This window comes from Silene latifolia, chromosome 5, assembly GCF_048544455.1.
Source record: "Silene latifolia isolate original U9 population chromosome 5, ASM4854445v1, whole genome shotgun sequence".
In the NCBI taxonomy this organism is placed as follows: Eukaryota; Viridiplantae; Streptophyta; class Magnoliopsida; order Caryophyllales; family Caryophyllaceae; genus Silene; species Silene latifolia.
Window position 1 is genome coordinate 1146897 of NC_133530.1, and position 19946 is coordinate 1166842.

The 19946-nt window shown below is 39.0% G+C and overlaps 3 protein-coding genes across 5 annotated transcripts; 2 read left to right on the plus strand and 1 right to left on the minus strand.

Annotated features, from left to right (window-relative positions):
- Positions 1-2943: 2943 nt before the first annotated feature.
- On the minus strand, positions 2944-6194 carry LOC141656309 (serine acetyltransferase 5-like). 2 transcript variants are annotated; one of them, XM_074463151.1, is made up of 3 exons: positions 5499-6085; positions 5115-5332; positions 2944-4977 (listed from the first exon to the last, which is right to left on the minus strand). In XM_074463151.1, the coding sequence occupies exon 3, from the start codon at positions 4075-4077 to the stop codon at positions 3121-3123; it is 957 nt and encodes a 318-aa protein (XP_074319252.1). In that variant the 5' UTR covers positions 4078-4977; positions 5115-5332; positions 5499-6085; the 3' UTR covers positions 2944-3120. The 2 variants fall into 2 exon arrangements, with proteins under 2 accessions (XP_074319252.1, XP_074319251.1); XM_074463150.1 differs by lacking the exon at positions 5115-5332 and having other exon boundaries at positions 2944-4065; positions 5941-6194.
- A 555-nt stretch (positions 6195-6749) lies between these two features.
- Positions 6750-10725, plus strand: LOC141656297 (NADH kinase). The gene is made up of 5 exons (XM_074463135.1): positions 6750-7214; positions 8382-8627; positions 8737-8817; positions 9780-9931; positions 10081-10725. The coding sequence occupies exons 1-5, from the start codon at positions 7020-7022 to the stop codon at positions 10460-10462; spliced, it is 1056 nt and encodes a 351-aa protein (XP_074319236.1). The 5' UTR covers positions 6750-7019; the 3' UTR covers positions 10463-10725.
- Positions 10726-11724: 999 nt separating this feature from the next.
- On the plus strand, positions 11725-19691 carry LOC141656296 (uncharacterized). 2 transcript variants are annotated; one of them, XM_074463133.1, is made up of 6 exons: positions 11725-11935; positions 12742-12860; positions 14252-16279; positions 17152-17272; positions 18341-18400; positions 18496-19691. In XM_074463133.1, the coding sequence occupies exons 3-6, from the start codon at positions 14394-14396 to the stop codon at positions 19435-19437; spliced, it is 3009 nt and encodes a 1002-aa protein (XP_074319234.1). In that variant the 5' UTR covers positions 11725-11935; positions 12742-12860; positions 14252-14393; the 3' UTR covers positions 19438-19691. The 2 variants fall into 2 exon arrangements, with proteins under 2 accessions (XP_074319234.1, XP_074319235.1); XM_074463134.1 differs by lacking the exon at positions 12742-12860.
- The last annotated feature ends 255 nt before the right edge of the window (positions 19692-19946 follow it).

The window sequence follows — 19946 nt, forward strand, 5'->3', positions numbered from 1 at the left end:
CCCCGGCGCGGAAGTGCTAGCCGGATCAAAAACTCCGAAGATTGGAAGAAAGAAGAAGCCCTTCAGTTTAGCAAGACGAAAATTTTGAAGAAAATTTGAGAAAATGAAATTAGTGACCAAAATCACGAAAAAAGCGCCCTATTTATAGGGAAAAAGCCCATAATAAAGGGCCAATCGAGCACGACCCATGAAGCAACAGCCAATCAACGAGCAAACACGTGTCGAGCATGCAACCACGGAATGTCAATCGTCGCAACAGTTAAACGTCAATCAATGCAACAGTGACCAAGCGTCTTCAACACGCCCGTTCACATCCCTTCAACTATTCATTTTCCTCAACAAATTCCTAGGTATCCGGTCTCCGCCGCCATCCGATCAACCAAGGCTAGGAAGCACGGTACGGGGCAATCAAAATCAACCTAAGCACTCTCGGCCTTGGTCACGGCCGGCGTCATATTCTTTTCCACATCGAGTGCCCTTTACGCATCCATGTGGAGGGGGGATATAGTATACGGCACGGCCTAGGATATGGTATACGGCACGGCCTAGCAAGAGCCACGCCGATGCACAAGAAGAAGCCGTCGAGAAAATTTCTAAAAATTACTTGTGCGAATACATGCTCAACGTACATCGGAGCCCATACCACGGCATAGACTACGCTGGGGGCAAATTGATGGGGCATATTCTCGCACCGCCGACCAAGTCAACACACCGAGCAAGGTCAAAGATATCCACAACAAGTCAACGACTTAGATAGCCTAGCCGATGCATCCCATCGGCCGCCACCGGGTCTCGGCGTGACAACCCGCCAGGGACACACATCCGCGTACTCATATCCAAGACCCCTCGGCGGCGAGTCAACATTGTCCGCCGGCCTGCCATAGGTCCCTCGGCCGAGGGGTAGATCGATCTTTCCACCGCTAGCCACTTGGCCACTTGGCCACTACGTGACAAAAGGTGAAAGTCTATAAATACTCCTCAACCTTCATTGAGGAAAGCATCTCACAATTATAACCTAAATACACTATTCATCTGGTAATATCTCCCTTATCTCTCTACAATACGCATCTAGCCAAGTAACACAGCTTAATCCTTTAAGTTTACTGACTTGAGCGTCGGAGTGAGTACGCTTGGCACACAGCCAAGCCCTCAGTTCGTTCATTGTTGCAGGAGAGGCCGAGCGGGACGATAAGAGCAAGAAGGATTCAGCTCAAGACATTATTCTACAAGCCACGGGTGGTAACTAATCACTGCTCTGGAATTACACCCGGAACATATTCAATATTACTCTCACTGTTTCGGTCATTTGTTGTCCTATTTTATTTTAGGTGTCTCAGAGAATTGTTGTCCCTTTTACTTTAGAATTGCATTTGATGAACAATTTGATCATTCATACTCAATTTGGTCTAATTGTCATCTTATAATTGCCTTGTTCCTTTTTCCTTGGTTTTTGTGCCAAAATCAAGGGAAAATAATTGAACGGAACGGAGGGAGTATATGAATAATTAAATACAATGGCTCACCACATGGTGCACGAGGTCCTTGCTGTCATTGTTGCTTGTTGGCCTTACTGACAGACAAATTGGTAAAACGGATTTACCGGGAACCATGCAATAATACGTCACAATCTAAGAACAAAGGAAGCTAGCTTAACGAGCAAATTATGGGAAAATAGGGCTTCATTCATGAATTTGACGTACAAATTAATCTATATTAAAATTGTTTTGTATACTAAACAATTTTAAAAACATTTGTATATTTTGCCTAAAATCATCGTCTTTCTAACTTATTTAGAAGTCATTATTAATTTCTATAAGCATACGAATAAACTATCAACTACACATATGAAAGTTGTCCGAGAAAAAAGAACATACATCGGATGTATTACCTCAGATTTTACATGTTTTTGAGCATTTTTGTATTTTTTCTGAGCTTATTACCTTAAACTTTATTTGTTTTTGAGCATATGTGTATTTTTTTTGAGCTTATTAAAGTTTATAAGTAAGATTTTATTTTTTTTTCCGTCAAAACTCAAATTTAAGTAAGTTTGTATATAATGTTTTTGAGTTTTATTGTAATTTTTTTGAGCTTAATGTTTTAGTGAATGAACTCAAAAACTTTATAGTAAGACTCATAATTTTTAAAACAAAGCTCAAAAAATTTATTATAATGCTCAGAAAGTATAAAACTTATGGTAGTACATTAGATATATGATCTACTTACTGAAGCTGTCCTTATCATTTATTTCAAGATTTGTCACTAAATTAAGCGGGAGTTTTTATTAAGTTTCTATTGCGACGACCGACAAGTGTGTCTCTTTTCATAACATCATAATCATCAAATGCTAGACGCAAAAACTCATAGGTTGTACAACTACAGAACAGAAGTGACTTGTCTGTGCAATAATTATTGTTGTTTAGAGAACATGTTCAACTAATTTTGTTCAATTTGCATGTCACGGCCAACGAATATCATTCAATTTGCATGTCGGCCACACATTATTTTTATTATATATGAGTATGATTTATGAATGTTATGTACTCCCTCCACACACCTATTTTCACCCCATTTGCTTTTGGGAGGTCAAAGTTTCCGAACTTTGACCGTAAATAACTTGGAGAATAAAAATTATTGGATTATAAAATAAAAACATTCACACTTATTTTCATGATAACTTTCACGAAAAAAAAATTCAAGAAAAAAAATTAACATATAGACGTCGAAAATTACGGTCAGAGTGCCGTCTTGGAGACCGCAATAAAGCAAATGGGGTGAAAATAGGTTTGTGGAGGGAGTATCATTTGTAAGGTCAATGTGTATTATTAGAAGTCAAGCACTCCTGATTTTATGTACTTCATGTGGCACCGTGCCGGGTAGAGTGATCGGATGTATGCAATCTTTACCTACGTTTATAATCCATAACATATACGTCAAGAAAAAAAATCGCCAAATTTGCAGGATTACACTAAACACTGAAGATAGTTATGCATTCTGAATGCATTATTAACAGTGACAAATTTGCAGGATTACATGATACAATTAGATAGAAGTTGGGCTAGGTGAGTTTTAACTACGCGGAATTACTGAGAAATCCGACCAATCTGGGAGAGACGATAGTAGTCATATGATATAATCCGACCACTCTGAAATAAATGAGGTATGATCCATGGATTCTCCCGGTACATCAGCATTCTTGGATGGTTTCTCTTTCCCTCCGACTAACCTAGCCGGATTTCCTACGGCTGTTGTCCTCGGAGGCACGTCGATCAAGACAACAGACCCTGCCCCAATCTTGGCGCCATCGCCAATCTTAATGTTTCCCAAGATGGTAGCTCCTGCTCCTATCAGAACACCATCCCCAACTTTCGGATGACGGTCCCCACCCGCCTTTCCTGTCCCCCCGAGAGTCACATGGTGCAAAATAGAGCAGTTGTTACCAATGACAGCTGTCTCTCCGACTACCACCCCGGTAGCATGGTCGAACAAGATTCCCTTCCCGATGGTAGCCGCCGGGTGGATGTCAACAGAGAATACTTCAGAGATTCTAGCATGGAGGGCGAGGGCGAGGGCCTGCCTCTCCTGGATCCAGAGTCTGTGAGTCAACCGATGGGCCTGACAGGCTAAAAAACCCTTGTAGTTCAGTAGGCAGTGAGAAAAGGAGAGGCAGGCTGGGTCACGGACCCGTGCAGCCCGTAAGTCGGCAACGACAGCAGCACGCAGGGGAGCATCTGAGGATAGGACGTTAAGGAAGAGGTCGTAGAGAAGGGTGGACAACAAAGTGGAGGAACAAAGCTTGTTGCCTAGGTGAAAGGAGAGGGAGCGTGCCAAAGACGAGTGAGAAAGAATTGTTGAGTACAGGTAAGATGCCAAAGCTGGCTCTGACTCAGCGTCTTGCCGTGCCTCGGCCTTGATTTTACCCCACACCCATGCTTCCTCGTCATCGCTAGATTCAAAATCTTCGAATGAGAACTGTGGTGGTTGAGGTATTGTTGATGGTGGCGAGATGAGCTCCCCCGCCGGCATTGCAGGAAGATCAGTTGGCAATCTCGTGGTGTTATTATCCCGCTGCAAATTCATCAAATGTAAATTGAAAGTGAAAACAAAGTTAGAAGAAATCAAGAAACACCAAGATTCATAAATAAACGTACGAAAGACTGACAAACACTCAACAGATTGTCAACTATACAACCTGGCAACCATGGTATTAAATAATCGCTGTTACATAAACAATGTCCAGTATGTAACAGGCTGCCAAAAATTAATCGATATTTTGCCAATACCGTTTATAATGATCAATATAAAAACATGCCGCGATAAACTGCTGATGCTACACCACGTCATAACACGCAATTGGAATTTGTGAACATTACCATGACTGCAACTGATACCATGAGTTAATAATACAATGCTGGCAACATGAATAACAACTACCAAAGTGGTTCTTCTAAAGCCAATATTGTTACCTAGATTAATAGTATATACTCCGCATATAACTAGCGACCAAACACGGCCTTAAATAGAGCCTTCTTGAGTACTATTCGTCTATTCTGCCTAGGCAAAGTCACAGGCTAACCTCAGGGGTAGCCATGGACAAGTCCAGAAAACATGGAATCATCAGATGCAAACATGTATAGAGAAATGCAATTTCGGAGGATAACAAGCTAGAAAAGAAACTAATACGCAAGAAAACGTATTTGAGTCACTCGTTTTAATGCTCACTCACTAGCCTTGGTACTATAAATCATGAATGCACGATGCTACTAAACCTACATCAACAAATTTAAAACAGAACTTCTTTTTCAATGTAACAGTAACAATTCCAAGGCGATTTTGTGATAAATTTGCAAAACAATGATTTCACAAGAACAATGTGCCTCCAACATAACCGCTACAAATTACAATACCATTTTGGAATCTACAAGAATTTAGTGTTACAAAAAACACTCTCTATTCCTCAAGCACAATCATAAGGTACCACTAACACCTTTAAACTCTAAAGAACGCGCATAAATAATAGCCCGAGAATCCCTCTTACAGTGCCTCATACACACAAACCCTCTTCACTCATCCCCCTTTTGACTATGTATTAGAATTTGGAGAGGGCCTGATAATACTATGATATGTGAGATACGATTTCCAAGTATTTTTCGGTTGATTCCCCGTCATAAAGCAAACCCAATAGGAACAACAAACAAACCTCACTAGTAAATGGTCATTGAACTTTCACCTCTAGTACATAATAAGTACATTTAATTCGTAATGCTTCTACACGTGTTGGCAAAATTAACGTCAATCTCCCACAAGCTACAAAAGCAACCAACTCGATTTTATACTGACCCCAAACCAGTGGTGGAGTGAGGGGGGACCTAGCAGGGGCGCGCGCCCCCGCTGAAATTTGAAAAATCCGAAGTTTCTAGTCAAATTTTCCTTAAGAAATTAATTGTTCGCCCCCTCTGAAATTTTTGGCACCCCCTAACAGGGAATCCTGGCTCCGCCACTGCCCCAAACTAAGAATCTTAACTGCCAATTGCGCCAGTCGCACTAAACCAAGACAAACCTCTACTTGGACACCTGCTAAAGGGTAAACTAGTACTCCTTCCGTCTCAATCATTTGTTTACCTTTGATCAAACTTCAAACTACCCCTCACAAAAAAATACACTCCTATAAAAGATAAAGAAATGAATGAGACGAAGAGAATAAAGTTTTAACTAAAGTTTCAATCTTTTCAATGTCTCTGAGACGACTGCTAACCCCCTAGTTCCGCCACTGGTAACATAAACTAACTAACTAACTAAAAAGGTAAAAAGTAATCAACTTGGTAACAATTCAATGACAAAAAACAACACAAACAAATCTAATTAGAGAATAATAATAGTAATAATAATTCCAGCCAAAATTAACTATAAAAAATAAATTAATTAATTAAAGAGGGGGAAAACCTGATTAATAGAACAGTGAAGGGTGAAAACAGGAGGAGGGGTAAATCTGGGGCGGTAAAAAGAAGAAGAAGAAGAAGGGAGAGAAAGAGGGAAAGTATTAAGATGAGAAGATAAATTGGAAGGAGAGAAAGTGAAAGGCAAAGGCAAAGGCGGGACGGAATACCGACCCGCCAACAACATCCGGAGTAATAATGTCGAGAATTAGTTGTGATGAAAGGCAAAGGCAAAGTAAGTGAGTGTGTTTTATGTTTATGTTTTTTTTGGTCGGATGTCCAAGTGCTACTTTTAAGGTTCCAATTCACCGTTACCACAAACTCATTGATCCTTTCCTATCAATCACTAGTATACTTTATACCCGAGTATTGAATAGGTTTTGGTTTAGTGGTTAAGATTGATGTATAGCGATAATATGTCATGAGTTCGAATCGAATTCTCCCTCTATTGTATTGGTTTTGTGGTTCATTTGACACCAGCCAGGTGTTTGATGAGTAGGATGGTTCGGGAGGTTTGAATTTGGGTTTACGGTAAGTAGTTTTAAGTGGAGGTTAATTGGTGTTATACGAGGTTTGGTTGGTTTAATGCGTGAGAATAGGGTAAGAGTCTCGTTTGTAAAACTGTTAGCTTTTTGGTGAGTACGAAATTTATTCTTACTCTTTCACTTTTTTCATGTAACGGTTTAGAAAGAAGAAGATAATCCCCCAATTGTTAGTTTACTTAAAGGGAGTTGCACCTACATAGCGAACCCAATTTAATACAAACTCGTCTGACTAGACAAAATATTTCATTGTCGCAATCTCACATAAAGTTAAATAACTTGACAACCACACCACTCGACCATCCAATATCCGTTTTAAAAAATGACTAAATACATTAATTGAGTGATATCTAGCCCCCAAAATGATTACACATTGATCAAAGTTGATTGTACCCAACAAAAAAAAAACATTGATCAAAATTGAATCAGTCCGCAAATACTTGCCTCTTTTTTTTGCAACATTGGGAAAAGTTGTAGGACAACTAAATAGTTGCACATACTACTAATAATCCGTTAAAGTTAGTTAGATTTGTTAGTAAGTGTGATGCGTCTAACATTGTTAAGGTCTGCAGTTACAACAACCTTCTCAACAGCTATACCCAAAGGTGTTCGTATGTTCTCCTTCCATGGCGATCCCGCTTCAATGGCGGCTAAAAGAAGGCTCCTTTTGCTTCTTAAGCCTTTCAATGCGTACCCTCTTCACAATTCTCATGGCTTCTCCAAGATCACCAATCCTAAGGTTGAATAATGCTTTAAATTGTTATTTTTTTTAGGGTTTAATTCATGCATATTACCTGTTTGATGAAATGTCTTTGTGTGATTTGTCAGTAGAAAAGCCGCGATTTTGCAGGTTTTTGGGTTGTAACTTGTAAGGTTCAATTTCTGTGATGAATTTACCTAATGTCTCTCGTCATTAGACTATCTTACTACGGTTTTGGGGTTGGTATACCATGTTGTGGAATGTCGATTTCTTGTCATTTTGAGGGAAAAAGATCGTATCTTGGATAATGATAGATGAACCATCTCAACCAAAACCTTAAGGTAATGGTTGAGGCCCAACAATTATATTTATTTCCTATTAGATAAGATGTTTAGGCTTTGTTTGGAGAGATGAATTTGGAGAATTGGAGGGCGGAGAGAGGGAGTGAAAAAACCTTGCTGTTTTTGGATGACAAATTGGGTTGGAGGGAAATAAAGGGGAGGAAAATGATGGGTTCTAGTTTCCCTTCTATAAGCCTTGTTAAAGCCACTATAACATAGGAATGTTTTGGAGGGAAAACATAAGGTTCCATTCTCCGAACCTCCCACAAAACTCCTTTTCCGTCTACTCCATCACCCTCCCATCCTCGTGCATCCTATTTTTGTATGCAAACAATGCATTAATAATGAGATAGGTTATGATTTTTGGATTGGAAGGATAGTTGTATAATACAAGGATTGCATTGCATGGTCAGATTAGGATTGTTTCCAATGGATTTTGCTGACGGACAGGTTCAATGAGTTATCCGTGCTTGCTGAAGTTAGCAATTTTCAACTTGATACGAAGTAATTGCTATTTTAGTGACGGCTAGTAATGCATGAGATTACTTAGTAATGTTCTGTACCAAATAATTTGATGTGGAATACGATGTTAATTAAACTACAATTTCTTAGATTGTCTGATTATTATGGTTTCATTGGTCCATTGTCTACGTGATTTATAACGGTGATAACTAAGCACCCTAGTTGTATTGGTAGTGTTCAGGTACTGAAGTTTTGATTAATACATTGAACGACATATGCTGGTAAAGTAGTTGCTGTCAGTGGTGTACAGAGCCATGGAGTTTTTCCCCTCCCATTCTATGTTTCCTTTCCCTTGCTTAGTGAGAAAAGAGTATTCTCTGAGTAGCTTTCTGCAAATTTGCAGATACTACGACATTTTGATGATAGAATTCAGGTTCACAAGGATGCTGTAAAGTATTGTCAGGATATTCTGCGTAGAAAGATGGTTGACTGTGAAACTTTGTTTTACAACGAGTTATCTCGCCCAATCAAGGACGTGGATTTAGTCATAACTATTGGAGGTGATGGCACTCTTTTACAAGCGAGTCACTTTATGGATGACACGATTCCAGTTCTGGGTGTGAATTCAGATCCAACACAGATTGAAGAGGTAGAAGCGCTTCAACCATGCATATCTCAAGAAGTTTGATTGGTACATTTCGGTCAAGAAGAAAGTAAAACTGGACAGGTGTAATTGACCTCAAGTTTCTTTCATGCAGGTGGAACAATTCAAAGACGAGTTTGATGCTACTAGAAGTGCAGGCTACCTCTGTGCCGCTACAACTAAAAATTTCGAACGGGTATAATTTTGCAATGTTTTTTCATCTTTGTATACTATCAGCAGCTGAGAAAATAATTAAAAGGCAAATGTGGGTGAATTATATTTCAAGATCACTGCTTTAATGTCTTGGTACCGTAAATCTTCGTGTGACTTTTTGGGCTTCTTGAGGCAATATCTATGTTTTTTTATGTATGTGTTTTTATTCTTGATTCTTCCACTCAATTCTCCTACTAAGAGCATTTACGAACCACAGTAAATAAAGCCCTTCCATTCCATTTAAGACATTCATTGGGCATTCTCCCTAATTGCGTTACGCCTGCTCAAACTTTAACATAAGTCAAGTGTTACCATTGCTTTTGCCCACAGCCCTCAAATATAGCACACCACTGACTTGTACTGCTTCAAGTCCTAGAAAATAATTCTCTAAACTTGGTTTATCTTCTTGTTTTGCTAAGCATTTCGTGTCCCCATAATTGTATGGAATATTTCAACAATTTTAAGGTGCTTGAAGTTAAGTCTGAACTGATGCTTCCAAAGCATGGATCCTAAATTCTTCAGTTTTTGGAAATTCACGGTAATGACATTTGATTGTGACTACTGAAAGTGCTAAGAAGAGACTGATGTTCGTGAATAAGATAGGAAAAGTATACAGATATCTTCTGGCCATTGTTGATTGAGGCTTGAGTTGACCCTTGACCATTCTGTAAATCATGGTAGAAGTGATGATATGCAAGTAACTGCTGTGCCATAGTTATACATATGATCATGCTAATTGCTGTAGGTTTCCCAAATAGTTATAGAGTTGAAAGTAATTGTTGATCTTTCGTAATCTCGTGTGAATCATGATTACACAGCCTTGGTTTAACTGATGAAAATTTTCTCCAGGTTTTGAGTGTTTTTTTCAGTAGTTTTGTTTTAGAGATTTTCTCTCAAACTCTTATGCTCCTAAACTGTTAACAGTCTAGAAAACTCTCTTTGCAGGTCTTAGATGGCATTCTAGACGAACGTACTGTTGCATCAGAAATCTCACGAATATCAATAAAGCTGAATTCACAGTTGTTGCCTACACATGCACTAAATGATGTTTTGATTGCACATCCATGTCCTGCTTCATTGTCTCGATTTTCATTCAGGTATGAGGTTTGTTCTGGTGCATCTAATTTACAAGTCTCCGTCATTTAGCAGGAACAAATCAGTACCATGTCTCACTTAATACTTGTTGCATGATCTTACAATAAGTTACTGTGGAGTATAACATTGTCTCACTTGTGACTTGCTGCAGAAATGATGGCCAACCAGATGGCTCATTGATAAATTGCCGGTCAAGTGGACTAAGAGTTTCGACTGCAGCCGGATCAACTGCAGCCATGCTCTCTGCTGGTGGGTTTGCAATGCATATACTGTCTAAAGATCTGCAGTACATGGTGAGAGAGCCCATGCAACCAACTCCTGCAAACTTGAGTTCAATGCATGGATTGCTGAAATCTAATCAAACCATGGAAATTCATTGGTCTACAAAAGAAGGTGCAATATATATTGATGGATGTCAAATTGCCCAACCTATCAAACTCGGCGATTTCATTGCATTGTCGACACAGGCCTCCGTTCTGAAGATTTTTCTGCCACCCAACGTGTTACCGGTCAAAGGACCAGCAAAATTATAAGGCTTTCCTTTGTGTATGTGACTGTCTTTGCGTGTTTTTCCCCCAGATCACGGATTCACGGTATATAAAACATGGTAGAAGAAGTTGTTGACAATAAGAGGAATGAATTTATGGTGTTGTACGTGGTTAATTCGTTAAGATCAAATCCATTGGTCGCCATGAATCCTTTTGTTCCAAAAAGGCTTAGAAATAGGTTTCTCAACTAGAGCCTTTTCACGGTGTACGACGACTCTTATTCAGGTTATATTATACGTTTCATTTAATGATCGCACTAATAATTATGTTATCATATTTAGTGGTATTTCACCAAATTACTCACTAAGTGCAATGACGATGATGAAAATATAAGGAGTTCCATACTAAGGAGCTACTCAATAGACGAGAAAAACAATATTATTAAATTTGCACATGGGTCTGAATTGCGCCCATTAAAAAAAAAAAAAATTATGCGTTACTCTCTAATGTGAGACACTTAAAATGCATGTGCACATCTTTGAGTTGGGCTCACTATTTATTAACGTCATCTTTTTTCGGACCCGTCACATACTCGCATAATAACTCGGTATTGCCTTTTGTTGGACTGGATCACTGAAACATCGTCATTTTTCGAACCCATCATAAATGGTTTGTTCGTGTCGAAAGATCTAAACCCTAAAACGACTCACATAAGTTTTGTGTCATATTCGTGTCAACCTAGTTACATAAATAAGTCCTAATATCTTAACTCTAACCCACTAAGTTGATGGGTTGGGTTTAGACCTGGCAAATTGACCCAACTCGAATAACTTGACCCTTGAATATGACCCGAACCCAAATTAACCGACCCAATAAAACTCGAGCTGTATGTTTATTATTGCAAACTAATTATTATTCATAAATAACTTGATAATAGTTTACCTGAATCCAAAATAACCCGATTCTACCCGAAATTAAACCCGATCCAATTGATCCATTTAACAAGTCTAGTTGGGTTTATGTCCTATTTTCGGATTGACCAAAAATTACCACCCTATCTCACCCTAAAATCATCCTAAAAAGGAAAAAAAGAGATAGGGAAGCACAAATTCTTATTATAGACGGGCATTATCCGTCTATACGTATAGACGGATATCATTTTCCCTCACAAATGACCCATTTTGCCATAAAGTGGGAAGCACATGAGGGTGCCCCACCTTGTCCCCCTACCCATTTTATTAGAGGTCTTTACCCGTCTGTTCGCCCCACCCGTCTATACCAAGACCTATTGATAGGGAAGATAGACAGCAGTCAGAGCACGTGTCTATTATAGCTTGAATTGCAAAACCCAGTTTTCATCTTTCTCTCGATTCTCTTCTCACCAAACGTTTCTACCTTTCTACTACGTTTTTAGGGCTTTTTCCTTTTTTTTTTAAATAAAAATCCAGCTTTTTTACTCCACTTTCCTCTTCATCTCTCTCCTTTGACTGCTGTTACTTTGCTATTTGCTGTTCCTCTGTAAGTTTATCTTCCTTAATTCTACCTACCCTTTTGATTTCAACCTTGATATTTTCCTGTTTTATCCCAATTTCAGTTTTAAAACCCTAGTAATTCATGGGTTTTATCTTGTGCTTTTGTCGATTTAGTCATTTATAATCTGTTTTTGTGTGGTTTTATGTGATGGGTTACTGTTTAATTTATCTGGGTATTTCTCAATTTGTGAAAAATTTGGTGGTTTGATTGATTTCTGTTTAAAAAACCCTAATAATTTATGGGTTTTATCTTGTTTTTTTCGTCAATTCATTCATTTGTAATCTATGTTTGTGTGGTTTTATATGATGGGTTGCTGTCGAGTTATCTGGGTATTTCTCAATTTGTGTAAATTTGGTGGTTTGATTGATTTTATTGAAAAATTGCTGGACAATTCAAGTTATGTTAGGGTTTTGATTGAAGATTTGCACGAAAGATTGAAACTTTATTATGAACCATCTAGGAATTGATTGATTGATTGATTGATCTTTTTTTCCGCATCGTTGTGTTATCTCATTGATTTAATCTTGTTGGAAACTGGTGGTGTTACTGTGTTTTTTTTATTTGTTTTAGGGTTGTGTGGATGCGATTCATCAGTTTTTACAGGGTTTATAGTTTTGAATTTACTGCCCTTTTTACCGCCTAATGTATTTCTTTGGAGGTTGTGATCTGCTGATAAAAAACTGTAATATGCTTATTAGTAGCGATTATTGAAGCGGGTTCTACAGAATGATATGTGCTCCTTTGTGGTCATAATACACCCTAATGGAAATTGTATGCTGCTGGGTTTGCAGCTCTTGTGTATTGTCAGCGGCGAAGAAGTGAAGTTTTGCTGTGATGTTGTGGCAGAAGTGACAGATCAGTTTGGAACTTTGGTCGAATGCTGAAGCAAAAATTGCTTACGATTTCTCAGGCAAGATGGCGAATCATTGATAGAACGCGACATGGACTTGAATCGTTTTGCAAATGTTTTGTGTATTTTTCAGTTATCTGATTAAACATTGGTAATTTATGAGCAATGGTGATTCCAAAAATTCCCAAAAAATGTTTCTCATGGAGCTTAAAGTATACTCCAATAATACAATCACATGCCTATAACCACATTCTGATTCCGTTTCGACCTCCTTTAATAGATCATTTTTCTTACCAGAGGAGATGAAAGTTGATTAAAATAATAACTGAAGTTAAACTCCTATCTCTCTTCATTACTGATTTCATTAATAAAGGAAAAAGCTTTTGATTTTGACTAATGGTAATTAAAATTACATGCTTAGTGCACTCAAATTGTACTCCTAAAATTACAATCATACTTTGGCAGTCTAAAACTTGTATAAAAAGAAAAAGTTCTAATCTTTGAGAGCTTAGCTTACCAACATGATCTGCTAGATGATGCTGAAATCAGCTGACTTCCATTTTGGCTGTAACTTGTAATGGTTATAATAACTCAATATAAAAATAAGTTTCAGATCTAACTAATAAATATTTACTGGTAATTCGTCAGTGATTGGAATCTTCAGAGAAATTAAACTATAACTGTCATAGCACCTTTGGATTATCTGGATCTCTTTTGGGAAGTTCCTAGTTTGTGTAACTGTAGAGTGAATTCATTTTGGTCAGGCATACAATTAGTCTAACAATGCAACTGTTTACCAAAGTTGAGTGATTATTGATTAATGTTCAAGGTTTACCAAAGTTTGATGAATGTTCAAGGTGGCCTATAAATAATTGAGTATTTGAGCCTTACCAGCAGAAACTGAACATCATGCTTCTATGCTCTTAAAAGAAACATTTTGTTGTATACATTGTTCTATTGTATGATTGTAGTATTGTACTCTAATGACATTGTGTTGTTGATAGATGACTTTCGTTATACTGACTGGACTGTTTATCTTTTCTGATCTCTGATCAAGTTGAAAGTTTTCATCTTTTATGAGTTTAGTTTGTTCAGAAAAGTTATTTAAGGAGTAATGACCATAGTTCAACAACAATTAAAGAAGTTAAGTGCATAAAGGGTTTCAGGAGATCACGATATGGTTTTCTGTTTACATTCGTTGTATGTTTTGCTGTAACATTCCTTGGTTGGGTTCGCTGTTTTGACTAAGAGCAATGCAAAATTGTCTTTCAGATTAGAAGCTAAAGATTCAGAATGAATGATTTACCTTTCTGCTGTTTCTTTTGAGATTGATTTGCTGAAATGGTTTCTTCATGTGCATATGTGAATTATTCTCCTTTTGCATTTTTCAGTGATGTTGGGTGGTATTTTGAACTATCGATAAGTGTTTAAACTTAACTTTCTGTATGCAGATTAAAATATAACTCGTTTAGACATATAAGACTCAAAGAGGACTTGCTTAGCATGGAGGACTGAGGATTTTTGTGCAGTTTCTTGTGTTGATCCGTACTTAAAATCTCACCCTTTGACATTTATGAACAATCACGGAGAATCATGAATCCTACATTGAACACATGTGATACAACAATGCCAACTGTTCACATAGAAGCAACTGAACTCTCGGACAGAGTTCCTGACAGACTGGAATTTCCTGCAACAACCATGGATTCTGGATTAACCAATTCTTCATTCAGCATGCTTATGTCACAAGAAATGCTGACCCCACATAAACAGCAGGGGGAATTAGAGTCCGTCTATGCTGATTTAGGAGAAGACAAAATGTGTATTTCAAACAAACGAAAGGCAACTACTGAAGTTAGAGCTTATAATCCTAGTTTGCCAAATATGTCAATCTCCAACAAAAGAGTTGCGGTATCAGGAATCTCTCCTAGGAGCCATGGAGTCTCACAGTTGACAACACGAAGTAAGAGAGCAGAGGCTCAGTCTGAATCACCCAAGACAGCTACCCCCGTTTTGACTAAAACCCGGTCAGCTGTTTCGAGAAACCGAGTCAAGCAACCAGATGCACCTTCTGGCATTGCAGCTGAAAAAATCGATCCTGTGAGGGCTAAGTTTAGGGAATCATTAACTGCTGCTCTGGCTCTTGTTTCGCAAGAGAAAACAAGTTCCGTAGATGCTGACAAGACTGAGGATACGGGCCATACAGCTGATGTACAATCTTTAAAGGGAGAGTCTAAGCTAGAGACTTCTGTGTCAAGTAATACTTGTCCTTCAAATGAAGTTAGTACTGTTAAAAATGATTTTCCAGAGATCCATTCAAATGATGTGTCTGGGGAGCCTTGGAAATTTACAGAGCAGGATTTCCAGTCTAATTCTATCTTTCCTGGCGAGGATACTCCATTTGGTGAAAGCTTATTCCTAAAAGACGAGCTTTTGCAAGGGAATGGTCTTTCCTGGGCCCTGGATTTTGACGCGCAGATTGCAGAAATGCGGGCGGTGGAATCTTCACGGAGGGATGAGCTGGCCAATGAAGCAGTTACAGTAGAAAAGGTGCAGGAAGATATGTCCCCTGAATCTGTTGCTTTAAGAATTGAATCGGAATTGTTTACATTATTTGGGAGTGTGAATAAGAAATATAAAGAGAAAGGAAGGTCTCTTTTATTCAACTTGAAAGACAGAAATAACCCTGAGTTAAGAGAAAGAGTTATGTCTGGTGAGATATCAGCAGAGCGCCTTTGCTCAATGACCGCAGAAGAGCTTGCCTCGAAGGAACTTTCACAATGGCGAATGGCAAAGGCTGAAGAGCTTGATCAGATGAAAGTTCTGCCAGATTCAGAAACTAATGTGAGACGTTTGGTTAAGAAAACTCACAAGGGTGAGTATCAAGTAGATTTTGACCAAGATGATAGTGTTGTCGAGGATATTCCTACCAATATAAGTATAGTTCGTGAAAATAGGAAAAGGAAGACGAACAGTAGTGGTGCCGAACACCGTAGTTCCAGTGATGGAGCCAGGGAACATCGAGATGCTCAGTGTACAATTACTATTCCTGGAGATGGTACTGATATGCTAGGGCTAATGGTTGATGATATGAGAGATCTTCCCCCTATTCTCTCTTTAGATGAGTTTATGGATTCACTTGACAAAGAACCACCTTTTGAAAATCTTCCTCGTGACTCTGAAAGAACACCAGAGCTGGATAAAAACATCGCTGATGATGGTGTTGAATCTGCTGATGATGGTACCGAATCCAAATCACCAGTACTACCTTCAAAAGATCCAGATGTGTCAACGTCTGAAAAAGGTGAGAAAGCTGAAGAAGAGAGAGTGCAACCCAAGGGCCATGTCAACAGAGCTGAAAATCAGAGAGCATTGGAGGCAACTAACACGGCTGAACAAGTGAAAGTGGAATATCTCTGGCAGGGATTGCTTCAGCTCACTCTATCTTCTACAGCATATGTTGTCGCATCGTATAAAAGGTGTGCTTATATCCTTTCGAGCAATCTTTTTCACTAGGTTTCATAATTCATGATATTTGTGCAAATGGATTTATGTCTTGGACATATACTAGTTGATTCTTAGTCAAATATTCTGGATCTTAAATTTCTATTACCCTTCCAGTTTTCGGGAATTGACTTTTAGATGGAAATTATTTGGCATAGTCTCTCTACTACCATTTAGACCTCTCTAGACTTTGCCGTTGGCGGATTCTATCAGAGACGTTGGTGGTAATGACTTAGTGTGGTGATGACATATTGACATATTGGTGGAGGTGGTTCACGATATCGTTGCTGTAGGTTCCAGCTTGCCAAATCGCTGTTTGGATATACTAATAGGAGGGAAAGGGAGGATTTGAGTTTGACATGTGGAAAAGGGAAAATGGGTCCTTCCATTTCCCTTTAACCAAACAAGGGGAAGTTGTCCCATTTCCTTTCCCTCCTCTCTCTGCCCTACCCTTCCCTCCAATCAAAGGGCTAGTCTTGCAAGTTGCAAGTGATCACATCGTTTGTGTGCGTCATGGACTTCTAAGATGCGTTCTGATAGTTCTTCACAAAAGAGTTTTTGTACAGTTTTTGAGCCTGAGCTTTACCTTATATGAAATGTACAAATGATTTACAATTGAAAATAGTATGTCAGTAGCTTGTTTTTGTTATAGTGATGGTTTTATGAAGTTCATGGTCGTTGTGTCATTGGTGTTGAACTGCTGATTTATATTAACTGGTAGAAACTTCAGACACAAGGTAGCTACTCATGTTTGAATGCTGATTGGAACATGTTCTTGCTGTATATATAATATTGGTGTGCTCATTTATTATAATTTTCTCATTTTTCTGGTGGATATTGTGTGCAGCGGCGAGAAAGCAACTACAAGGCAGTGGCCAAGCTCTTTTGAGATTAAGGGAAGGGTTAGGCTTGACGCATTTGATAAGTTCCTGCAGGAGCTTCCCAAGTCTCGGACTCGTTCAACAATGGTAAGTTTATAGCCTTTCTAAAATTCATGTTTTTCACTGTTTTCTTGTTTGGACAAGCTACTGTGCTTGAAAAGATAGGCCTTTTTCTATCGAGTCGGATAGACCTGGCAAAAGCAACCCGAGACCCGAACAACATCACCCCGAACGTGGCCCGAAACCCGAATTGACCCGGCCCGAACTTGACTCGAGCTTTCTTGACCGTAACTGACCCGATTTGGAACCACCCAACCCGAAAATGACCCGACAAAACTTAACTTTAATTGAACCGAAAAGACTTGAAATAGCTTTTTCTCTCTTATTCATTGACCCGAAAATGACCTGACCCGCTTAATCCGAACAACAAACCCGAAATAGACCCGAAACCCAAAATGATCCGACCCGACCCGATTTAACCCGAAATCAATGAGAGACCCGAACTGACCCGGCCTGAACCCGGCCCGATTGACCCGTTTGCCAGGTCTATAGTCGGATAACTGAACTTTTGAGAAGGAAACAGGAGGAGATTTGTTTCAGAAGTTTTATACGGTGTTTGTAACAATTTTGTCTTTTCAATTCTGTTTGCCCCCCTCCATTGTATCGTCACAAATGCGTATGTAATGCTCTGTCACTTACGTATTATCTGTATAAGTGTATAACTCTGTGTATTTGACCTATATAGAAAGCAAAATTAGTAACTACCATTACCAAACTTATGATGTGGGTTCAAGTCGCTGTAATGAATGGTTTTATATTAGTATGTTAGTATAAAGTCGTTTAGAAGACCGTTTTGTGTTCTACCTTTAAGTTTGTTATAAGATTATACTTTGGTGGCTAGCCGATTTTGACCATTAATTTCCCCAAATACATACAGCGGTACAATGGTATCTATGCTATGTTTGATTAATCTTTATCAAATAACTACTCGTATTTTTTTAATTTCATACATTCAATTTTAAACAGAAGAAATTGTTATATACTCCTATATTTTAAAATGTCATTGTTACTTGATACCCCGAGTCAAATGGGTATTAAAAGGAGTACATTCTTTTGAGGGATGTTCATTAAAGTTCATTTTGTTCACTTGGTCAGGTTGTTCATTTTGCCCTAGCGAAGCGATGTACAGAGGAAGAGCGCTGCAACCTTATTGATGTATATTCCTCCTTACACTGACTTGTTTTTTCTCTTAATATTTAGCCGTGCTCTTTCTGTTTACTTACATACTCTTCTTGTTCCCGATTTTACAGTTGATTGATTCGTATGTCACTGATCAGAGATTAGGGTATGCGGAGCCCACTCCAGGAGTTGAACTCTATATCTGTCCACCTCGCTCAAAAACAGTTGATATGATTATCAATCATCTACCCAAATCGTACACTGAGAATCTGACTGATATTGATAATGGTCTGATCGGGATTCTCGTATGGCGTAAAGAGCGAATACCATCTACTACGTTGCCTGGGACATTGCCTAATCCCGAAAAGCATTCGACAATTACCAAACCGCCTGCTGAAAGAGACTTGAAACCAAAAGAGAATTTCCCTTCTAAAGCAGTTCCGAAAGGCAATGATGATGATGGTGAGGATGTTCCTCCTGGATTTGGCCCCACGGGAGGGAATCGGGATGACGATGACCTGCCCGAATTTAATTTCTCTGCTGGCCCAAACCTGTCGAGGTTTTCAACAACAAAACTCCAAAGTCCACCGCCAAGAGTGCCGCTTGCTCCTGATGGGGCAGCAGCCAAGCAAGTAGAACAAATGAGGGCATTGATCCAAAAATATGGGAAAAGTGAGGACACTACTGCAGTAAATGGTATCCCAGTACGACCATGGAACGATGATGACGATGACGATATACCAGAATGGCAGCCTCAGGATCAAGCCGCCCATCATTACCGGCAACCCAATCCACTGACTGGTTTGCCGGCTCAAAAAGATACATTGACGGCCCATCTGCCAGTCCGTCCATCTTTTCAGCAGCCAATGGCTCCACTGGCTAAGCCAATGCTGCCTGTAGTGCAACCCAACATTAGATCACAAGGAACTTGGCGGCATCCTGGTCCGAATACTGCACGACCCACTGGCAACCGTGGAGGACGAGGCCAACCCAGAGAAGACCGATTCTACAGGGGCCGCCAAAATAGAGATCGGAGGTCGTCTGCCCCGTATAATAGGAATAGAGGTCACTGACTTTTATTTGCTTGTAAATATGTACAAGTTAGGGTAGCTTGTACAGTAGGCTTTTCTTCCCATTAGTTTTCGTGTAGCTGTAATATTTAGCTTTTGATTTGTGTAGTTTTATAGACCATTTTTCCGGTGTCTAGCATTTGTCGCAACCTAACCATGTTTTGGTGAATGCCGCTAAGTGGCACCGTTTGCTCAACTAAAATTGTGCCTTATTAATACCAGTTGTTATGCCGAAACTTTAGGCGAGTTTGCTGTCATTTGCTTGTTTATGGCCTTTTCTGCCTTTTTGGTGGCTAATGTTTTTGTGTTTCTCGAATCCCGGTATGTTTCAACTAAAGGTAAGTGGTTAAATTTGTAAGTTTACAAGATTGGAGGACCACATTTTATAAAATGTTCTTGCTGAATCTATTCTCTAATTTACGGTTTAACTTTCGAATTTGCTTTCAATTTTACGGCATCTGAGGACTGAATTTTATAAAATATGTTCGTCGCGAGAAATACTTGTATAGAAG